Genomic DNA, 21,989 nt, shown 5'->3' on the forward strand with positions numbered 1-21,989 from the left:
CCCAAAAAATTAATAATAAAAAATTACTATAAATAGTAATAAATAACTTTGGAGGTGCAGACGGAACACTAAACGATATCGGATGGGACCAAAAATGGACCGGTACAAGTTCTACCTAGTACCGAATAAAGGTTTCTGAAAGAGTTTCAAAACGCATCTGACCGTGCCTCGTTTTAAGTCCTAAGTTAAAAATTATGACCCGTTGAAATTCAACATTATGTATTATCCTTGCATAATGACGTCTTTCCTTATAGTCTTTATTTTATTTTTATTGAATTATATTTTTTTAAATATGATCTTAATTCTAATATAATTTTGTTGCAGGATAATAATATGATGAAATAAAAAAATTATTAATATAATTAAAAATATTCAATCCTCTTGTTAATAATATGTGATAAGGATGAACACAGAGGATAAGGATGAATTAATCCTCTTATTCTATGAATACGGAGATGAAAATGAAAATTAAATATTTAATAAAAATAAATATAATAAATTAGGATGAAAATGAAAAAAAATATATAGATTTCGATCAGTGTCATCGTTACTATTTTGAATCATGAAATTAATAAATAGGAATTAAAATCATTGTCAGTCCTCTATCATGTGGAAGTTATGAAGTATATTAGTGAACAAGAAAGTTTGAGACGCAAGTAAATAAAAAAAAAATTCATCATTTTCAACTATCCCATACTATTGATTTTATAATCATCTATTAACTACAGTTGATTATTATAAAATATTAGTTTCGTTGAAATATGGTCCTTATCTATTATAATAAATATATCCTGTAATATGGGGATAAGAATAAAAATTAAATATTTAATAAAAATAAAAATAATAAATAAAGATGAAGGTAAAAAAGAAAAATATAAATTCTGAATCAAATCATTATCGCTACTATTTTGAATCATGAAATTAATTAATAGGAACTAAAATCACTGTCAGTCCTGTATCACGGGGAGGTCATGAAGTGTGGCACTCAGCGAACATGGAAGTTTGAGATGCTAAAAGCTAAAACGCTGTACGGTCAAGTGCATGCACCTGTCTATAACAGGTCACTCTTCAGTAAAAATAAAAAAAAATCTATTATTTCAATAAATTTTAAATTAAAAATTTATAATTAATTATTACAAAGTATTATTTTAATTTCATCACAATTCAATTCTTATATCTATATTGTAATAATCAATTTAATCATTTTCCGACTGCTACGACAAATCACGCACATGCAATGGAATGAGGGTGCTCTGTCTCACAGGTAAGTGAACAAGCATATAATCACATGGAATGGAATGAGGGTGGGTCCCCTGTCTCTCATCACCATCAGAATTTAATTTATTCATCACTCTTTTATAAAAGATTATCACTTCAACGGCTCTGCACGATCAGTTTCACGATCATCTATAAAAAGATAGATTGAAAAACTATAATTAATCACAATTTATTCACCACTCAATCCAGCTTTGGCAATATCAAAGAGGATGATGAGATGATGAGTGGAAGAAAAAACGAATTAGAAAATGGAGGGATTTAGAATTCATATATTGATCAAATTCAAATTAATTTTTTGATGCATTTAAAGTTGGACAGAACTAGGAGTGCAATCGAATCGAGTCTAACAGAATAATAAGAGGCTCAAGTTTGAGCTTAATTTTTTCTCTAAGCTTGAGCTCGTCTCGTAATAAAATCAAATAGTTCGTGAACAATTCGAGTTCGGTTCAAAAATGACTCATTTAAACGTTAAACGAACTTAATTCGAACTCGACTCGTTAATATATAATATTTATAATTCATATAATATATATATATATATATATATATATATATATATATATATATATATATATATATATATATATATATATATATTATAAACAAGTCTCTTAATGAACATGTTTGTGAGTTTCTTAATGAATAAGTTCGTGCTTAAACGGATATGTTCACGAGCTCTTGAATCAAATATTGTTAAGCTCGAACTCAATTCGATAATGTTCCTGTTGAGATCGGCTTCCGGACGCGCTGCTGGACCAGTCAGTGATAGATTGCACGTGAGAGGGGGTGAATCACGTGCTTTTTTCAAAATTTTTCATTTAAAATCAAAGTTAGACAATTTAAACTTTAAAAAGCGTGCAGCGGAAAATAAGAAATACGAAGTGAAAAACCAATGCGTACGAAAGACTCAAGTAATTTTTACTTCGTTCGGAGCCGTCGACGACTCCTACTTGAAGGCCCAGGTCCCTTGGACCTCCTGTGGGCAATCCACTAAAATCCTCAACCGGTGAAACCCCCGGTTGAGTGATCCGATACAAAGTAAGAAGTGTGACACCCCCACTCCCTAATAATTAAGTCCAAAGAAGTTAAAGAAAATTTTGTTACCCAACACAAACAGAATATCTGAAGCAGCTCGGGTGTTGGGGGCAGTCTTTGCGACAGCGGCTGATGATGTCCCAAATCAAATTAGCTATTCAATGGAGTAGTTGAAGGAGAAAGTTAAACATCAATGACTCACGAAATCTGAACCAGGAAAAGGTGTGCCAGATCCAGACTTCTATTCTCTTCAGCATATCACATCAAGAAGAAGCAAATAACAGATTTTTTTTCCTTCTTTTCAGAAGCAGCATAGACATTTAAAGATATCAAAGAACAAAGATAAAGCTACGAAGTACCTCCATAGATGATACGGGTGGAGGAAGCAACTTCAGGTGACACATTTTTCTTAAGCCAATCGCGTACAGCAACATGCACTTCCTGAGCTTGCTCAGGAGTAGCCACTTTTCCGGTGCCGATAGCCCATACGGGCTCATATGCGATAACAACATCCTTCCAATTTGAAATACTATCTGTGAAAATGGATCATGGACAGTGGAAGAAATGCAGAATGCTCCTACTTGTTTCATCACGAGCACAATGGATCTGCTGTAAGTTTAACTGTAAATCTGAAAGCATACCTGCAAAAGCTTTCATCTGCTCAAAGCACACATCAAAGGTTTTTCCTGCTTCCCTCTCTTCCAACTTCTCGCCTATACAAGCAATTACCTTAAGATTCTGGCTCAGGGCATATGCTGCCTTCTTTCCAATAAACTGGAAAATGAAAGTTTTTGATTACTAGGAAATAATTGGCAGTAGATACTTTCTGCTCCAGACACTTGAGTCTTAAATGTTGTTTACCTGGTCATCCTCACCAATAATGTGTCTACGCTCAGAATGGCCAAGAATAACCCATTCGCAACCAATATCTTTCAATTGCTCCACGCTGCATGTAACAAGTTAAAGTTTAGTCATCACATCATGGCATTTCTGTAGACAGAGTTTCGTGGTATTTGTCTGAACATGGAGATCTTGAATGACAACATTTTGGATTTTATAAGGCACAGGCAATTTGCCTAAAGGTTTGCAGCTAATTTTGCATTGGATTTTTGCTCTTCAATTAGAAACTAAAACCTGAACAGAAGCTACAAGCACAATGAAGGAATAGATATTTATCTGTTGTAAAAGTTTTCTTTCATATCATACAGCACAGAATGCAACCATCATGATTCAATTCAGTTTCAAGTCTAATAACTGTCTCAGAAGGACTGATGGGCAGAAAAAGGAAATTGAATTGTTCCCATCACAGAGAAATAGGTAAAAATAAATGATAACTTATATTTTATATTGTTTTCATTATAAATCCACTATTTCCACTTTCCAGGTTGCTGAAATAATAAGGAAAGACAATCTTATAATTATCATTGGCATAGTAGACTAAATGTTAAAAGTGTTGATCATCTAGGACTAACAATGGAATAAGTAGTTCAGGTTGGAAAAAATTGCTTTGATTTAGTTAGAAATGAATTTAAACATTAGAAATTGACATAGTGGTTGATAAATGTACATTGAACCTCTTAAGAAATATATCGGCAAATTTTCAAAGGGCGCATTTCAAATTTGAGAATGCTCAAAAGACACACTTGATTGATTATTATTTTATCCCAATGACATTTGTTGACTTTTTTTTTCTCTTTCTATAACATTTAATATCTTTTTATCTTTCTCTCCTTTTACATGTACCATCATTCCTCTTAAATTAAATTAAACTTTAATTGGCATATGTAATTTTCTAAATTTATTTATTTTTAATTTTAATTTTAAAATTTTAATAAAAAATTTAAAAACATAAAATAAAATTAATAAACATTAAAAATATTTTTTTTAATATCTTCTTTTCTAATATTTAATTATTAAAGAATAAAAATAATAAATTTAATAAAGTTAATTTTATTAATAAAAAAATATAAAAAATAGAATAAAAAATTACTTTGGTACTAGTCTTTAAAAATAACACTACAATTTAAATATCAATATTGTTGTAGTGTTGATTTTCGTAGATCAGCACGGTATATTTTAAAAGTTTCAAATCATTTTAAGCACTGTTGATAGGACTTTAAAACAGTAAAGGAAAGTTTATTTAGATTCAGGTTCACTTAATAAATCTATAGGAGTTAAAATGAGTAATGGACCTAAGAGATTCGGATTTTTAAAAATTTTCAATGAGATGGAAGATGTGAATGTGTAGAAGGGAGATATTGTGAGAAATCATGATCCTGAATCTCCTACACGAAGTTATAGACCCGTCAATTGACACAAAATTTAAAATTTTCTAAAATTTTTAAGTAATACTGTGAATTATTTACAATGATAGCAAAGGGCACTCTTAGACTCCAGGGCACTGTAGAAACCTACAGGAATTGGAATGAGTCCGATCAGATCTCTCTAGGTCTATTGATGGATTTTGATCGAAACTCATTGATAGAGCTAGACGATTTAGATTTTTAAAATTTTACAATGAGATGGAAATGTAGGTGTGTAGGATATAGATATAGCATCTAATTTTGATCTTAATACACGTAGACGAAGTTATGATAATGTGTCAACTAGCACAGACTGTGGTGCTGATTTCTGAAGGTCAACACCACTTTGGTGTTGTTTTTCAAAGACCAGCACCACAGTGGTGTTGGTCTTCAGAAACCAACACCACAATGTTGATTACTATGGTGTTGGTCTTCAGAAACCAACATCAAAATTTTGGTTTTGATCACACATTATGATGTTGATTTTTGAAGACCAGCATCACAATGGTGCTGGTCTTCGAAAATCAGTATCATAGTATTCTGAAAATTTTAAATCATTTTGAGCATTGTTGGGAAAGCTTTAAAATAGCAAATGAGGGTTTATTTAGACTCAGATTCACCTAATAAATCCATAAAAGTTGGAATGAGTGCGATCGAAGCTCTTTAAGTCTATCAAAATCTATTATGGACTTAGGAGATACAGATTTCTGAAAACTTACAATGAAATGGAAGAGGTGAATGTGTAGAAGAGAGATACGGTGAGAAATCTCGATCCTAATTCTTCTACACGAAGTTATAGACCTGTGCCAATTGACACAGTCTGAAACTTTCTAGACTTTTTGAGCAATGCTGAGAATCCTTTACAATGGTAATGAATGACACCCTTAGACTCTTGGGCAATGCAGAAATTTAAATGAGTTGGAATGAGCTTGGTCAAAGCTCTCTAAGTCTATCAATAAAATTTTATAAAAATCCATTGATAAACTTAGGAGACTTGGATTTCTAAAAACTTACAATGAGATGGGAGAGGTTAGTGTATAAGAGGTATATATGGTGTTCATACCTAGCTCTAACATTCCTACGATAAGTTAAATGTATGTGTCAAATGCTTACTTTTGGATATCCTAACTTTTAACTCGGATATCAGAATGAGACGTTTTGCATGCTAAATTGAAGTTCATTCAGACATCTATATTTATTTAAGGTGGAACCTCATAACGGGCCATGTTTCGACCCAAAAAATATTATTTAAGGTTATTTCGAAGGTTCAAAAGAAATTTTATTATTTTTAATTAATTTTTACACATAACTTATCCTAGGGATGTTAGAACTAGTCATGGACACTATAAATACATTCATTGTACTATCCTCTTCCATTTCATGATAAATTTTCAAAAATCTAGAACCCCTAAGTCCATCAATCGATTTTGACCTAGAGAGCTCTGATCGGATCCATTTCAAGTGCTACAGTTTTCTGAAGTTTTTCGAAGTCTATATGTGTCCAAAGATATCAATTTGAAGTCATTAACAATAGTGACCAAAAAGTCTAAAACTTTAAGATAATTGACACATAGATATAACTTATTGTTGAAATGTCAGAATCACGACACTATACATAATTTCACTATACTACCCTCTTCAAATTACATATCAACTTTTCAGAAATTTAAATCGTCTAAATTCATCAATCCGATCGGATTGACACACGATCATAAATTTACCTACGTGTATTAGAACTCGAATTGGACACCATATATACTTTTTACACATTCACCTCTTCTATCTCATTGTAAAATTTCAAAAATCCAAATTTTTAAAGTTCATCAATGAATTCGATCAAAATCCATTGATGGACTTAGAGAGCCCTTTCGGTCTTATTCTAACTTTTGTAGGTTTCTGCAATATCTTGGAGTCCAAGGGTGCCCTCCATTATCATCGTAAATGATTCCTAACATTGCTTAAAAGATTTAGAAAGTTGACTTTGTGCCAATTAGCAAGGGCGTATAACTTCATGTCTGAGATTCAGAACTAAGATTTCTCAGCATATTTATATTTTATAGACTTCATACTTTCATCTCATTGTAAAATTTCAAAAATCTAAGTCGTCTCAAAATTCATTGATAAACCTAGAGAGATTTGATCGGCTTCATTCCAACTTCTGTAGATTTCTATGGTGCCCTGGAATGCAAGGATGTCTTCCGTTATCATTATAAATGATTCCCAACATTACTCAAAAAGTTTAAAAAATTTTAGACTTTCTACCAATTGACACAACTCTATAACTTCGTGTAGAAGAATCAGGACTAAGATTTCTCACCATATCTCCCTTCTATACTTAGGTCCATCAATGAGTTTTAATCTAAATTCATTGATGGACTTAAAGAGCTCCGATCAAACTTATTCCAACTCCTATAAATATATTAGGTGAACCTAAGTTCAAATAAACTTTTGTTTACTATTTTAAAACTCTCCCAATAGTGTTCAAAAAGATTTGAAAATTTCAAAACACTATGGTTGCTGATCTTCGAAAACTAGCACAATAATGATGTTGGTATTTAAACTATAGTGCTAGTTTTAAACACAACATCAAAATAATTTTTTATTCTATTTTTCATTATTTTTATTAATAAAATCAGATTTATTAATTTTATTTTTTTATTCTTTTATAATTAGATATTAAAAAATTAAGAAGATATTAAAAAAGAAAAAAATATTTTTAATATTTTATTAATTTTCTTTTATATTTTAAAATTTTTATTAAAGTTTTAAAAATTAAAAATAAAAATAAATAAATTTAGAAAATTATTTATGTCGATTAAAGTTTAAATTAGAATTTAATTTAATTTAAGAGGAAAAAAAATGATGTTGCAGGCAAAGAAGAGAAAAAAAGGGAGATATTAGAAGAAATGAAAAAGTCAACAAGTATCAAAGGGATAAAATGGGTATCAGATACGAAAAATGAAACTTCAGTGTACCTTTTGGTCATTCTCAAACTTGAAATGTACCCTTTGAAAATTTACGAATATATCATGAGGATTAGTGACATGCATGTACACAAGGCAAAGAAGTGTTACAATTGGTTTACAGATAAGTATTCATTTAGACATAGAGGTTCAATTGTATAACCCAAAGATATGAAAGATACTTAAAACTAAATGTCCAAAATAATAAACACCTCATTATAATTACTGGACCAGCACAACCATTTAAGCCCTCATGTGTTCAAATAAATACTTCATTGCCAAGACGTCTAATTATAAATTGTCCAATCTTCTTTCTTTGGTATGATAAATTTCATGAAAGTAATTAACAGAGATCATGAATTATGCATCAACTGATATTACTGTTGAAACTTGCTATGAACTCTGCTCATGTAAAAAGAAAGGATGAATATATCCAACCTATCCTACATCTTTGACTGTACATTACTATTTATGCTGTGCTAGAATGTCGATCAAAAGTAGATGCAGAATTCAATGACAAAAAGTTTTTAGCAGCAGTAACCTGATTTCACCAGTAAAAGCTCCACCTTTACCAATCCAAGAATTCTGAGCAGATATTTCAATACGATCAGTCAGTGATTGCTTGACCAGATCAATATAAACGTATGGTGGTGATACAACAACATCTGCAATGTTTCATGTCAAACAAATCAGACATTTCAGAGACAGTTGAAGTTTTTTATTTTCTAGTTATATGGAAACATGGAACAGGTTGAATTGTGTATTATTGACGATACTAAATGAGGATATAGTATTTGAAGCAACGGGAATGAATTATTCATTTTACCTACGTCATTCTCTAACTTGGAATCATTCAAATCTGCAACAAGTTTCCTGATAGAATCTTTAGTCCCGTTCTGTAGAACTACCAAGTATCTCAGTAATTCAATGAGCAATAGAGATATTCTGAATTTAAAAAGTAAATGAAGAAAAAACAAGACATGTAACCATTGGCCAATAACTTTAACTTTTACATATTGGATGAGAGAAGGTTAAGTAAAATTCATGCAACAATGCACTTGAAGATATGCAAGTTTCGAACAGAGTTCAGATGCAAATACACAAGAAAGAAACACACACGACCAGAACAAACAATTATTATTCAAGGAAAAAAATCACAAGACAAAGTAATATCTATCATTCAAAAACTTCAAGATAGAATGTGACAGAAAAGAAAAATAATTTATACAATTTGTGAGAGAAAGTTGTCAAAAAAAAAAAGTATCAGTAATTCATCTATGTGCACATTAGCAGGTTAGAAAATACAACTGAATATTGCATTCATTTGAAATTATGCACAAAAAATTATAGTCGAGTGAGGTTCATTAAATGAAATCTATTTCCATAAACATTTTTAATACCTTGAGAATCATTTCTAAGGATGTGGATGTTACTGTGGTGTGATAATACACTGGTTATCATTGTAGCCAGATATCATCCTCATAATTCGATCTTCCAAGAACCATTATTCTCATATCCAAATTTCTATGCAATAATTATTGTTATTGAACCAACTAATGAGAGGTGCTTATGATTTTGTTTTGCCCTTTTTTTTTGGGTTAAAGTGTAACTCAACCTCCTCATAAAGGTTCAGATGGTTAAAGACATTTGAATGTGACTCATTTAATTTGAACGGGCTTCAAACTAAAGTCATTGTAAATGCCCAAATAATAGTCATCACGATTGCAAGCCTGCTAAACCAATGAGAAGATTTTACACAATAGAAATCAAGCATTACCAAATGAACAGAATATGTTTTTAGTAAAATGGTATTCTCTTAACTGAATATGCTGAAATTGTTAATTAGACCATATCACAAGTGATCATGGTGCAATTTCATAGTAAGTTTTGGGAAAAAATCATGAATATAAAATGAAGATGGAAAGAAATCCAATGTAAAACAAACTGAACTTACACATTTCCAATTGCCTCCAACAAAAAACTGCAGTAACATAAAAAAGGCAAAATATCAGATGCAGCAGAGATGATAAGTGTATCAAAAAACTCTATGATGGTGATTTTACATATGTGCATGGGTATACAGGATCATGCATTCTATTTATGAATTACAACATTGAAAAAGAAAACCCAATAAAGATTCATTAGGAGAACAAATAAACAGATAGATATTAAAAGAAACATTTTACAACTAAACCCACAATCTTTGGGAAGTTAGAAGCATTTTTATCCAGGTTATCCAACTTGTGCACAGCCATGGCTGATATAAATAATTATATATATTTATCAAAAAATAGTTTATAAGGAGTAGGATTAACTAAACTCTCGAAAGAATTAAATCATATAACATAAAAGTTATTAATATTCTTTAAAATAAATTATCTTAATAACAAGCCGATTTGTGTGAACCCATTTATATATTTAGATCGTGTCATGTCACATACAAATTTTGGCTTTGTTAATTGTGTTTAAGATAAGGTTAAGTCTAGTATTGCCACCTCTAGTTTAAAGTGGCACTTTCATACAACTAACCCCCTTTGCAAGTATATGCAGGACCATAATATGTGTAAGCAATAACCTAGACCATAGTTTGCATTGAAATAATATTACCGAATGAACTTTGGAGTTTTCATATAAGAATAAACTAAATCTTCCAATTATAAATGTCACTTAGATAACCATATTTCATATGAAAACAATCAGCATTGTATCAATTCTCACAAGCTCAAAATCAGCATCATTTCATAAATCAAATATTCTTCTAGTCAAAGAATGATACCTCTGCAGCTGAATATTTAAAAGGATTGGACAAGGACTCAAGGGAGTTCAATTCCACATTGACAAGAGTATAGAGATATATATACCTTCTTAAGGCCCAAATACATTCCTATTCATTGAGGTGCCATTAGAAAAAGGGGGAAATAATGATACAGCTGGTGAGTCATCCAGAGGGGATAATACTAACGGGGGTTACAATCTAGAATTAGTGTTCTCAATTCACAGTCTGCGGATTTCAGGGAAACCATTGGAAGGGTAATTTTAGCAGAATAACACAAGCCTTTGGAGTCGTTAAAGTCTCATCTTCAACAGTTTTAATCTCTTGTTCCATTACAAAATATTTACTATATGACCATTTCCAGAAATATGAAGAAGAAGAAGAAGAGGCAATTTGCAAAATTGAACCATTGGAGAAATAGATAAATTAGTTTTACCTCTATTTCCAGATAAATTTGTCCTAAACTATTCTCCTCCAGAATGATTCTTCTCTAATATTGTAACTTTTAATCCAAGTAAGAAAAAGTGAAAAATTTTATAGTCGAGAACAGATTGGGGATAATATTAAAGGTGTCACCTTTCCAGTGCCGGCCATGGCGACGACACCTCTGATAGGGCGGCAGGTCGAGGGGAGGCGCACCTGGGATTGGACTCCGTGGAAGAGAGAGGCGGTGGAAAAGGTTCGCTGGGCAGCCTCGCGGCGGATCCCCGAGAACTGCGATGCCAGAGACGACGATGCCGATGCCGATGCCGATGCCGATGCCATATGCCCTGCTCACCTTCGAACACTCTCTTTCGGTATGGTTGAATCTTTGATTACCAGTATCTCTTTCCTTTTTTAAGGTGATCAGCAGGATAACGCCGGCCGCGTCCCGCAGTCCTTCTCGGTTATCGCCTTCGAACAACTACTTGCTCAGCACTCGAACCTGGGCCGGACACCAACATAACATCCATCCATATGATGACACGTGTATATACAACTAGGGCTTCGGAAGGTAATATGAATTTTGTTTGTGGAAAAAGTTGTACCCTGTTTCTCAAAAGCAGCAATGTATAATCGAGTGGTTGGACCAAGACAGGAATTGATAGGGGAAAGGAATCGAGTTATGTGTCCCCGGCACTTCCACCCCAAATCTTACCCACTTTTGTACCCCAAATCTTACCCACTTTTGTAGTCAGCCGGCCACTTCTTTGAAGAATCCCACCCAGTCTGGTCGGCCCGGCCACTTCTTTGATAAATCTTATCCACCAGGGTAAATCAGGAAGCGCATACGGAAGATCCAATGACCAGATGTCCAGCATCTTTTGATTGCGTTCCCCATTTGAAGAAAAATTCCTGCAAATACGCCGTAGCTGGTGATCAAACCGCGGGTCCCTAGGTCACAACCCGAATGTCCTACCGTTGTACCATTGCCCCGGGGACAAAACTATAGTGGGTAAACTTTTTATAATGACCGACCACACCGCCGAAATGACCCCATATCAGAAAAACCCCTAAGGAATTTTTTGGAGGCACGGTACCACTAGGTTGATAAGAGCATACTGCCTCAACAACACCTGAGCTAAGACTTGAATCGCACAGTACCTCAGTCAACAAATATATGTTGCTAAGAGGATTTGAACTCGAAACCTCATGCAACATGTGTCCCCATGCTTACCACTTGGGATAAGACACTTCAACAGCCGGCCACTTCTTTTCTTCAAGAAAAAGGAGAATCCATCGGCCTCACACATGATCATCCTCATACTCATCTTAAAAAAAATAAATCAAAAAATTATAATTAATCATAACTGGATGAGCCAACCACTCCAATATGATCACGTATTTGTTCCGCCGTAAGCAACTTCTAATGTATTACATTAGAGCGATAGATTATAACCGTTAAATTGAATTAGGTTGGTGGAGTTGGTTCGTTCCGTTAAATAATTTAAATAGATTAAATTAAAATTTTATCAATCTATTTTAAGGTGAGTTCAAGTGAGCTGACCGATCTAGACTCGTGATCTGCATGGATCGACACTGCAAGTTGAGAAAACTTATTTTTATTTTTAAATTTTAAAATTAAAATAAAAAATTCAATGTATTAGTGGACTTAACCTGTCTAAATGACACTTTAAACTAAAAATTTTTAACTTAATTCGTTTAAATTTTAATCCAAATTTAAAATTTTTAATTTTTTGATAAATCCGTGAGTTGATCGTCTACTCCGTAATCCGTCTTGGATTAAATTGGATTGAAGATTTTTTAATCCATCAAATTGATAGGTCGACTTATTCCATTTCATCATATCATAAATTTTTGATAGGTTAGTCAACCCTACCACGTGGATGGGTGGTTGGCCAACAAATATATTGAATTTAACTAAAAGTGGAAATTTTAATTTGTTAATTCATTTATAATTTGTAAACTTTTAAAAGCAAACTAATGAATTTTCAAATCTAATTAAAATTGTTCAGAAGAGTCTCATCCTCTAAAATGTGATAAGATCGACACGATTGGGATCGGCTAGGTGCGTTGCGCATGTTTATGTGTTTCAAAAACGAATACACAGCGGAAGAAAACAAATAATAAGCTAAGTTATTACAACACTCGCAACCACGCATGCAAGATACAACAGGATTTTATGACACAGAAAAATAAATTTTAAAGAATAACTTTTAGAGGTATACCATTATGACTTTCAGCGGAAAGGGCATGAAACGATCAGGATGCTCTATCGGTGATCCACGCCAAGTATGATCTGGACGGCTTCTCAAGCTCGAGTCGTGTTGCTGGTCGCGGTACTAGCCGTCAATCAGCAACGGTCGATACAGAAGAATACCCTAAAATCGGAAACGCACAACAACACACGTTGCTTCCGTTTCCGGGGTTTTCTAACGATCGCCGGTAAACTAATTTACGGTGATCTTCAAAGGCACAAGCTTCCGAAATCCTTCCGGAGATGATGGTGGCAACAAACTCACAAGCTCACGGCAGAAGTTCAAAAGCTCACGGCAGAACAGTAGGTGAAACCGGCAGCAACCAAGCGAACAAGGGTTCTCTCCTACGAAGATCTTCAATCAGCAGCCATGCAACAAGGAGTCGGCAGCAGTAAAGCAACTCCGGCTGAGGTGTTTCTGGCCGTCAGAAAACATTCTCTGCCTATATGCTGTCAAGCGTGCTGCCGCCTTTTCTCGATCTTCGGTGATCAGATTGAGCTCCATAAGCCTTCGGCCAGTGTTATCGTCATTGTAGTATTGCCGTCGATCTGATTCTACTCCAATTTCTTCAGGGGCTACAGCCTCCCCTCCGTAGACCAGATGAAAAGGTGTCATACCTGTGCTTTTGCGAGGCGTGGTGCGATAAGACCATAAGATGCAAGGCAGTTCTTCAATCCAGCTACCTCCTTCATGATCGAGCTTGGTCTTAAGTCCTCGAACGATCTCCTAGTTGATGACCTCTGCTTGTCCATTGCTCTGCGGATATGCTACTGAGGTGAAGGCTTGTTGAATGCTGAGTCCCCGGCACCACTCCTGGAGTCTTTCCCTTGGAATTGTCGACCGTTATCGGAGACGAGCCGATGAGATATGTCGTACTGACATATGATATTTTTTCATAAGAATTTGAGCATGGCGTCTTCAGTAATCCGGGCCAAAGCCTTAGCTTTGACCCACTTTGAGAAATAAGCCACTATTACCAATAGAATTTTTTTTTACTGAGGTCTAATCGGGAAAGGACCGACTATGTCCATTCCCCATTGATCGAAGGGATACGAGATGGTGGCAGCCTTCAATAACTCAGTCAGGTGCTTGGTGAAGGATTGGTATTTCTGGCAATGAACACAAACACCCACAAGTTTGGATGAGTCTACCTACAAAGTGGGCCAGAAATAGTCAGCCAATAAAATCTTTCGAGTCAGGTCTTGAGCCCTTAGATGGTTTCCGCAGCAACCCTGGTGAACTTCTTTCATCACGTAGTCGACGTCCTCGGGTCCGAGGCATTTAAGCAATGGTCGTGAGAAGGCACGTCGGTATAATTGGGCTCCGTTGAGGGTGAAACGGGAGGCTCTCCTTCTGAGTATGCGAGCCTGGTCGGGGTCGGTAGGAAACTCTCCTTTTTGCAGGAAGGCGTGTAAAGGAGTCCTCCAATCTATTGGCTCGGTCGAGTGAGTTGGCTCGTCAATCTGGGCTATCAAGGCGATTTTCATGATCGGTTGGTCTGCCCCCCCCCCCCATTCAGTAAGGGAGCTAGCCATTTTAGCCAGCTCATCTGCTTTGGAATTGTCAGCTCGGGGGATCTTTTGAAGACTTACTTTTGTGAATTCCTCCTTTAATTTGGTGAAAGCCTCTGCATACCTTCGAAGTCGGTCATTCTTTACCTCAAAGTTTCCTTCTATTTGCTGGGACACCAATTGAAAGTCAGAGTGGACTTGAACTCTGGTCGCGCCCACCCGCTTTGCGGCTTGTAACCCCGCAAGTAAAGCTTCGTACTCGGCTTCGTTGTTACAGGCTCTGAAGCTTAGTCGAATGGAGAGTTGAATCATCTCTTCTTGCGGGGAAATTAGTAGAACACCAACTCCACTTCCTTGTTTGGCAGCTGATCCGTCCACGAAGACTTTCCACATACCCTCTGGTTCGGCTTCGGGCATCTCTGTGAGGAAATTAGCTAAGGCCTGGGCTTTGATGGCGGTGCGAGGTTGATATTGGATGTCGTACTCCCCGAGCTCCACCGTCCATTTGATGAGTCGCCTCGAAGCTTCTGGATGAGTTAGCACTCTTCCCAAATTGCTATTGGTTAAAATTGTGACAGGATGGGAGAGGAAGTAGGGTCAAAGTCGCCGAGTAGCCAGAACAAGAATCCAAGCTAATTTCTCCAAGTTGGTGTATCGAGTCTCGACGTCTTTTAACAAATGGCTAAAAAAATAAATAGGGTCCTGTGCCTGCCCTTCCTGCTTGACTAGGACTGAGATAACAGCTGCGTCGGTAGCCGAGAGATACATCCATAATGGCTCTCCAGGCATGGGTTTTGCCAACCGAGGCAAGTGAGCTAAATAAGCCTTGAGCTCTTCGAAGGATTTATTGCAAGCTTCATTCCACTCGAACCGGTGGGCTTTCCGTAAGATTTTGAAGAAAGGAAGACTACGTTCGGCAGATCTGAAAATAAACCGGGATAAAACAATGATACGCCCGACTAGTCGTTGGGCTTCTCTGAGATTTCGAGGGGGCAACATGTTCGCCAGTGCTTGTATTTTTTCAGGGTTAGCCTCTATTCCTCGCTCGATCACAATGTATCCAAGGAACCGCCCGACTCGGACCCCAAAGAGACACTTGGCCGGGTTCAATTTGAGCCCGTACTGTCGCAGAGTACTGCAAGTCTCTTCGATGTCGGATATAAGAGTTCCTCTGTGAGTTGTCTTGATAAGTATATCATCGACATATACTTCGATATTTCATCCTTGTTGATGCCGGAAGACTCGATCCATTAATCGTTGGTAGGTAGCCCCTGCATTCTTTAACCCAAACGACATCACAGTGTAACAAAAAGTGCCGGCTGTTATAAAGCTAACCTTATCTTGATCTTCTACAGCCAAGGGTATTTGATGATAACCTTGGTAGGCATCTAGCATACATATATATTCACATCCTGCCGTCGAGTCAACCAGCTGGTCAATTCGAGGCAGGGGATAACAGTCTTTTGGACAGGCTTTGTTGAGATCTCGAAAATCACGCAGACCCGTCATTTGTTGCCCAGCTTGGGCACTAGCACCACGTTGGATAGCCAAGTCGGGAAGTGCACTTCTCGAATATGTCCGGCTTCCATCAGCTTACGGACCTCCTCGCGAATAATTTTGTTCTGTTCGGGGCCAAAATGCCTCCTCTTTTGCTTGACAGGTCGGACATCTGGAAGCGTATTGAGGCGATGAACAACAACATCGGGGGAGACACCTGTGAGGTCAGCAGCTGTCTAGGCGAACACGTCCCGATTTCGAAGAAGGCATGCGCAGAGCTCTTGCTTTAATTCAGCCGGCAAGTCAGCAGCTACTTGTACCACCGTCTCTGCTCGTTCAGGACAAATCCGCAATAACTCCTTGTCTTCCCTAGCTAGGGAGATCGGTACCTCTTGTACTGAGTGTATTTCACTTTTTTGGATTCTTGGTTGCTTTTTGACTTCGGTCCGGACCATATCCACGTAGCATCGTCGAGAAGTGAATTGATCTCCTCGAGCTTCACCCACCTGGTCCCCGACTGGGAACTTAATCTTCTGATGATAAACAGAAACCACCGCTGAGAAGATACTCAGCGTTGGTCTTCCCAGAATAACATTATACGCCGAAGGAGCATCCACGACGGTGAAGAAGGTGCACCGAGTCCGTCGTAGGGGTTCCTCACCAAGAGATATGGCAAGGTTGATTTGTCCGAGGGGGCGCACTTCGTGTCCCGTGAAGCCGAACAGGGAAGTCGCCATGGGTTGTAAATCAGCCTCTTCTATTTGCATTTGGTTGAAGGCATGCTTGAAGATAATATTGACAGAGCTGCTCGTGTCCACAAAGACTCGGGCCACATTGTAGTTAGCGATGGTAGCGTGGATGACTAGGGTGTCATCATGCGGGATCTTTACCCCCTCCAAGTCATGGGGTCCGAAGCCGATTGTAGGGTCATCCTCCCTCGGTCCCGTGCCGACTTCACAAACTTCGAGTTGTCGGCGATGAGCTTTTCGGGCTCGATGAGAGTCACCATTTGTAGCTCCCCCGGTGATCATGTGAATGTCACCTCGGGGAGTGTTGTCTTGATTGCCCGCCCGACCTTCAGGTTCTGCTTGTCGTGGCCCTCGAGAGGTTCCAGGACGGGCTGGAGGAGTAGGTTGTCGAGGAGATCGGTCCCGTTTATGGGCGGGCCGAGGTGAGGGCGGCGGTGAACTCCGAGGAGGTCGGCCAGTAGAAGATTGTCTAGGCCTCAACTGAGGTTGTCCTCTCCAACGTTGCTCAGCTGCTTGGCGAAGCTCTCGGGCATACTGATAACACTCATGGGTATTATGACTTTTGGATTGGTGGTAGGCACAGAAGCGAGGTGGCCAACGGACACTTCCGGAGGGATGAGCAGGCCGAGTCTCCACAGTCTGGATGACTCGGTGATTAATCTTGGAGGACGCGGCCCGAGCCCCCAAGTCGGGCTCTCTCAGGAGCTGAGGTAGCGGTTTTCGATCAGCCCGACCCACTGTAGGATCGTTGCGGCTTGGTACAGCATGCTGACTATCAACGTCCTTTCGGCGAGCGGATTGAGCTTCCTCCACATTTATGTATTTGACCGCCCGACTCAATAAGAGGTCAAAATTTTCAGGAGGCTTCTTGACCAAAGACCTGAAAAAATCTCCTTCCAATAATCCTTCAGAGAAGGCGCTTACCAGAACTTCCGAAGCAGTAGAAGGTACTTCTTGTGCTATTTGATTGAAGCGATCTAGATACTCCTTTAAAGACTCCCTTGGCTTCTATTTGATAGAAAAAAGATCCATCGCCGTCTTGCAATAGGTCTTGCTGGTGGCGAAGTGTCGCAAGAATGAGGTCTTGAAGTCAACAAAAGAGGAGAGGGAGGAGGGAGGAAGTCTATTGAACCAGCGCAAAGCTGCTCCAGCTAAAGTTGTTAAGAAAACACGACATTTGATACTGTCAGTGTATTGATGTAATAAGGCGGCATTCTCAAACCGTCCTATGTGATCCTCCGGGTCAGTAGTCCCGGTGTAATCAGCTAGCTGTGGAGCTCGGAAATGACGAGGCAGCTCCTCCTCCAATATTTGCCTGGTGAAGGGTGAGTTACCAGGTTCACCCTTGTCCCCTAGCCAAGGGCTTTTACCTCTGACTGGGTCTCTGGGAGGAGTTCTTTCTGCGACACCCCTTCTCCCAACCAAGGGCTTTTACCCCTAACCGGGTCTCTGGGAGGAGTTCTTTCCGCCGCCGACTCCATGGATGCAATGGGCCTTACCAGAGGGGCCCATGGTGCCTCTGCTGGATTTTGTGGCCTCCGCGTGGGGATATGAGGGATCTCCGCCAATCGTGTTGGTATCAGGGAGGGCGGAGCCGGGATGAAGGGTTGGTTTTGTGACGCTGCTTGAACCGCAGCCGCCAACAGGCGGTTGAGTTCTTCTTCCGTTAAGGTGAAGAGGGCTGGTCTTGGAGGATCGTCCATGGACACGCCTCAACACAGGATCAAGAACTTCCCACAGACGGCGCCAAAATATGTTCCTGTTGAGATCGCCTGGTGGACGCGTCACCCGCCACGCAGCACCACGGTCAACGTCGTGGAGAGGAAGAAGATTACAAGCTCCGAGACCTGCGAACACTAACACCGTGAGAAGGAAGGCCAGAGGTGTCCCTGGCTCGACCACTCCGACGGTCAAGTCAAATACTGGGGAGGAGGAAGAAGAAAATAACAAAAAGAAGTGATTGCTTATGATATTGCGTACCTGTGCATGTAATATCCGAGAGTTTATATAGACAGAGAGGGGAGAGAATTATACCTGCGTAATTAAGGAAAATATCGGCGCAGTAGATTTTGTTAGAGGAGCTGGAGATATCTTGTCATAACGAATATCTGGCCATATTCTGCCATGATCATTGTCAGGGTCTGGAGAATATCCTGCCTTGATTATCCTTAATCATTACCGAATATCCTGCCATATCCATTGTAGCTACGTGTCCTTAGACCGTCTCGCCTCATAAGTGCTTGGCGGCGGCGGTGTGATAGATTGGATTTGATTGTGACCACCAAGATGGATCAGGGGATTTGATTGTGACCGACAAATAAGATGAATCAAGATTCGAGTGGTCGAATAGGGATTATGAATGAGTCGGATAGGTTCGATTAAGTCCAGTTAACTGGTCAAGTTAACCGTAACAACTTGGTTTCCCTCGGCCTGTACCACGTGTTGGGACAAGTCATCTTCTGTCTGACATGTCCCTATCTAAGACTCTTCTTTACGCGCTAGATCCTAATACCCATAACACCGGTAAAAGAAAAAAGTGGCAATGAAGGCCGAGTAAAGGGAAAATCAATTATAAAGGCTGAACAAAGGGAAAAATTAATAGTAAAGGCCAAGCAAAAGGGAAAAATCGACAATAAAGGTTAGTAAAAGGAATCCAACTATGAAGGTTAGTAAAAGGAAAAATGAGCAATGAAGGTAGAGCAAAAGGAGAAACTCCAGCTATGAAGGCCGGTAAAAGGAATCCAAGTATAAAGGTTGGTAAAAGAAAAAATCAACAATGAAAGCTGAGTAGAAGGGAAAAATACAGCTATGAAGATTGATAAAAAATGAAATATGAAAAAAATATTCTTTTCTTTAGGATCCGAGAATGAGTGAGAATAGAGAATTAATGATGGTGGTGGGAAAAAAAGTGAAAGGTAGAGATGATAGGAGATGGGCAGAGGATGTTGTGGAGGAAATGATGTGTGATGATAAGGAGAGAGAAAAGATGAGATAAATGTATTAAATAAGAAAAAGAAGAATAACAAAAATATAAAAATTTAGAAAACACGAGATAAAGAAGATAAAGGATCATAAAGAAAAGAAAAAAAAGCTTACTATAAGTATGATGAGAAAGTATAGGAGAAAACATGCTAAGGATGAAAATATGAATATAAGAGGATGAAGGATGAGGATAGAATTGAAACAAAAGAGAACAAGATAAATGTGTAGAAAACATAGATAAAGATGTAGAATAAACAAAAAATGTAGAGCAAGAGGAAGGGCAAGAAATAGAAAAAAAGGACAAACAAGACAAGAGAATGATAATAGAAAATTATAGGCAAAAATGGAGTAGTAGGATTAGGGTAAAGGAAAATAAGATTAAGAGGACACGAAGATAAAGAGAGTATAGATTAGAAATAAAAAATATAAAAAAGAAAGAATTAAATAAGGAGAAAGAAATCACAATAAAGAGTGGCGATCAAAGAAAGATGCAAGGAACCAAATGAGGTATTGAACTGCGAATGATTCATGGATGTAAATGGTGTTGAAGCTTGAGGTTGATGCTGAACAAAAGGATAATTGTACTGAGATCGAATCACCAAGTTGCAACTCTGATAAGGAGAGAAGGAGAAGAGAAAAGAAGAGGAATTATGAGTTTGCGGCTTTAAGGTTTTGGTTAAAGGCATCACACGGAAAAGCAAAAAAAATAGAAGAAGAGAAAAAAGGGCAAAGCTTATAATTGGCGAGAATAAAAGAACATAGATTTTAAAAGATGAAGTTGGTGGAGGGAGAAAGAAAAGAGATTATAGATTTGATACCATGTTGAAATTGAAAATTGTATTAATTCAAAAGCTTGTCTAATACATGAGATTTTTTATAGATTAATATCACGCCTTATTCTTCGTAAAATAAAAAACTTTTCTAATAAAAACCCTAAAAACTTTTCTAAAAAAACAGATTTTATTGGAAATTAGCTACTCTACCATATCTCGATTTAATTTTTATTGGAAACTAGCTACTCTATTGTATCTCTATTTATGAAATATTTAAGCCTATAAATAGATACAGAATTCTCACAATGTCTAATCACCTGTATGAGGAAATTAATACTGATTGGGTGAACAAATGAAGAATTTTTCATTTCTATTGCAGAAAACAGTTGCTTGCCTAGTTAAGCCTTATAAATGTTTGTGTGCTGCCTTATGCATCTTCTTCTTCCTAATTTTATTTTATTTTTAATTTTTTTTGCTTCTCTTTCAACGTTGTTTCTAAGCTTTCAAGTTGGCATATAGTTCTGGCTGGAAACTGACAAGGCAGCTTATCTTTTGAGGCAATACTTCTTCAGCAACCTTCATGATCGGCTGAGCACCAGACCCTTCCTCAGCCTTATTGAGAAAAAATGGCTGGCATTTCAGGTATCTCTTAATGTTTCATTCATCATGAAGTTAATCATCTTTATTAATACATTTTTGTTGAGATAAAATTTCTTCTCCCATCTGAAAATTGATAGCTTTATGAAATTTTATCCTCGTTCTTTGATCCATTTTTACCTTGAGTGTGCCCCTTTCCTTTCTAAATATGGGTCTGAACCTAGCTTATTTGCATGTGCAGTTACTTTGTGCAGTGGAGCAGAGTCACAATAAAGGAGTTTGCCATGGTGAGAACAATTCTTTTTGCTGGAAGGAAAATATCTTGCGATGTTGGAAACATTCATAAATGAGGTGTTTTGTTAACAATAGGTGACATCAAGTGTGAGAATGTTCTAGTCACCTCTTGGAATTGGTTATATCTTGCTGACTTTGCGTCTTTCAAGCCAACATATATACCGGATGATGACCCTTCTGATTTTTCATTCTTCTTTGACACGGGTGGGAGAAGGCGATGTTATCTTGCACCTGAGGTTAGTTATGTGCTACTCTAATGCTTTTTTAGCATCTTCCATCTTTGTGATTAAAAGTTTCATCAAATGGTATTAAAAGACAGATTTGAATTTATCAAAAGGAGTAATGAACATGGAGGTTTGAGTTTAGGAGAAGAAAAAGTGAGTAGAGAAACAATCATAGTCTTTAAACTATGTTATACTTGTAAGGAAAAAGTGAGTAGTGTCATCAAGTATATTTCATAGAAGTAGATATTGATGAATGTATCATGCATGGAACAAAGATTGAGTGGGCGAAATGGGGGTACTTTTTGAGTCCT

At 37.4% G+C, this 21,989-nt stretch overlaps 2 protein-coding genes and 1 long non-coding RNA gene across 4 annotated transcripts; 1 reads left to right on the forward strand and 2 right to left on the reverse strand.

Annotated features, from left to right (window-relative positions):
• Window positions 1-2,644: 2,644 nt before the first annotated feature.
• On the reverse strand, window positions 2,645-11,173 carry LOC141830560 (triosephosphate isomerase, chloroplastic-like). 2 transcript variants are annotated; one of them, XM_074717968.1, is made up of 7 exons: window positions 10,929-11,173; window positions 9,534-9,560; window positions 8,406-8,475; window positions 8,121-8,244; window positions 3,175-3,259; window positions 2,955-3,087; window positions 2,646-2,846 (listed from the first exon to the last, which is right to left on the reverse strand). In XM_074717968.1, exons 1-7 carry the CDS (start codon window positions 11,115-11,117, stop codon window positions 2,662-2,664), a joined length of 813 nt encoding a protein of 270 aa, XP_074574069.1. In that variant the 5' UTR covers window positions 11,118-11,173; the 3' UTR covers window positions 2,646-2,661. The 2 variants fall into 2 exon arrangements, with proteins under 2 accessions (XP_074574072.1, XP_074574069.1); XM_074717971.1 differs by lacking the exon at window positions 9,534-9,560 and having other exon boundaries at window positions 2,645-2,846.
• Window positions 11,174-14,202: 3,029 nt separating this feature from the next.
• Window positions 14,203-14,979, reverse strand: LOC141841992 (uncharacterized). Its single transcript, XM_074730538.1, has one exon. The coding sequence runs from the start codon at window positions 14,977-14,979 to the stop codon at window positions 14,203-14,205; it is 777 nt and encodes a 258-aa protein (XP_074586639.1).
• Window positions 14,980-21,088: 6,109 nt separating this feature from the next.
• On the forward strand, window positions 21,089-21,684 carry LOC141817137 (uncharacterized). The gene is made up of 3 exons (XR_012600790.1): window positions 21,089-21,205; window positions 21,402-21,447; window positions 21,530-21,684. It is a non-coding gene; the product is annotated as an uncharacterized LOC141817137 (long non-coding RNA).
• Window positions 21,685-21,989: the final 305 nt, after the last annotated feature.

Source organism: Curcuma longa, chromosome 1, assembly GCF_044706935.1.
Source record: "Curcuma longa cultivar G26 ecotype Majalengka, Jawa Barat chromosome 1, ITB_CL_G26_1.1, whole genome shotgun sequence".
NCBI classification, from domain to species: domain Eukaryota; kingdom Viridiplantae; phylum Streptophyta; class Magnoliopsida; order Zingiberales; family Zingiberaceae; genus Curcuma; species Curcuma longa.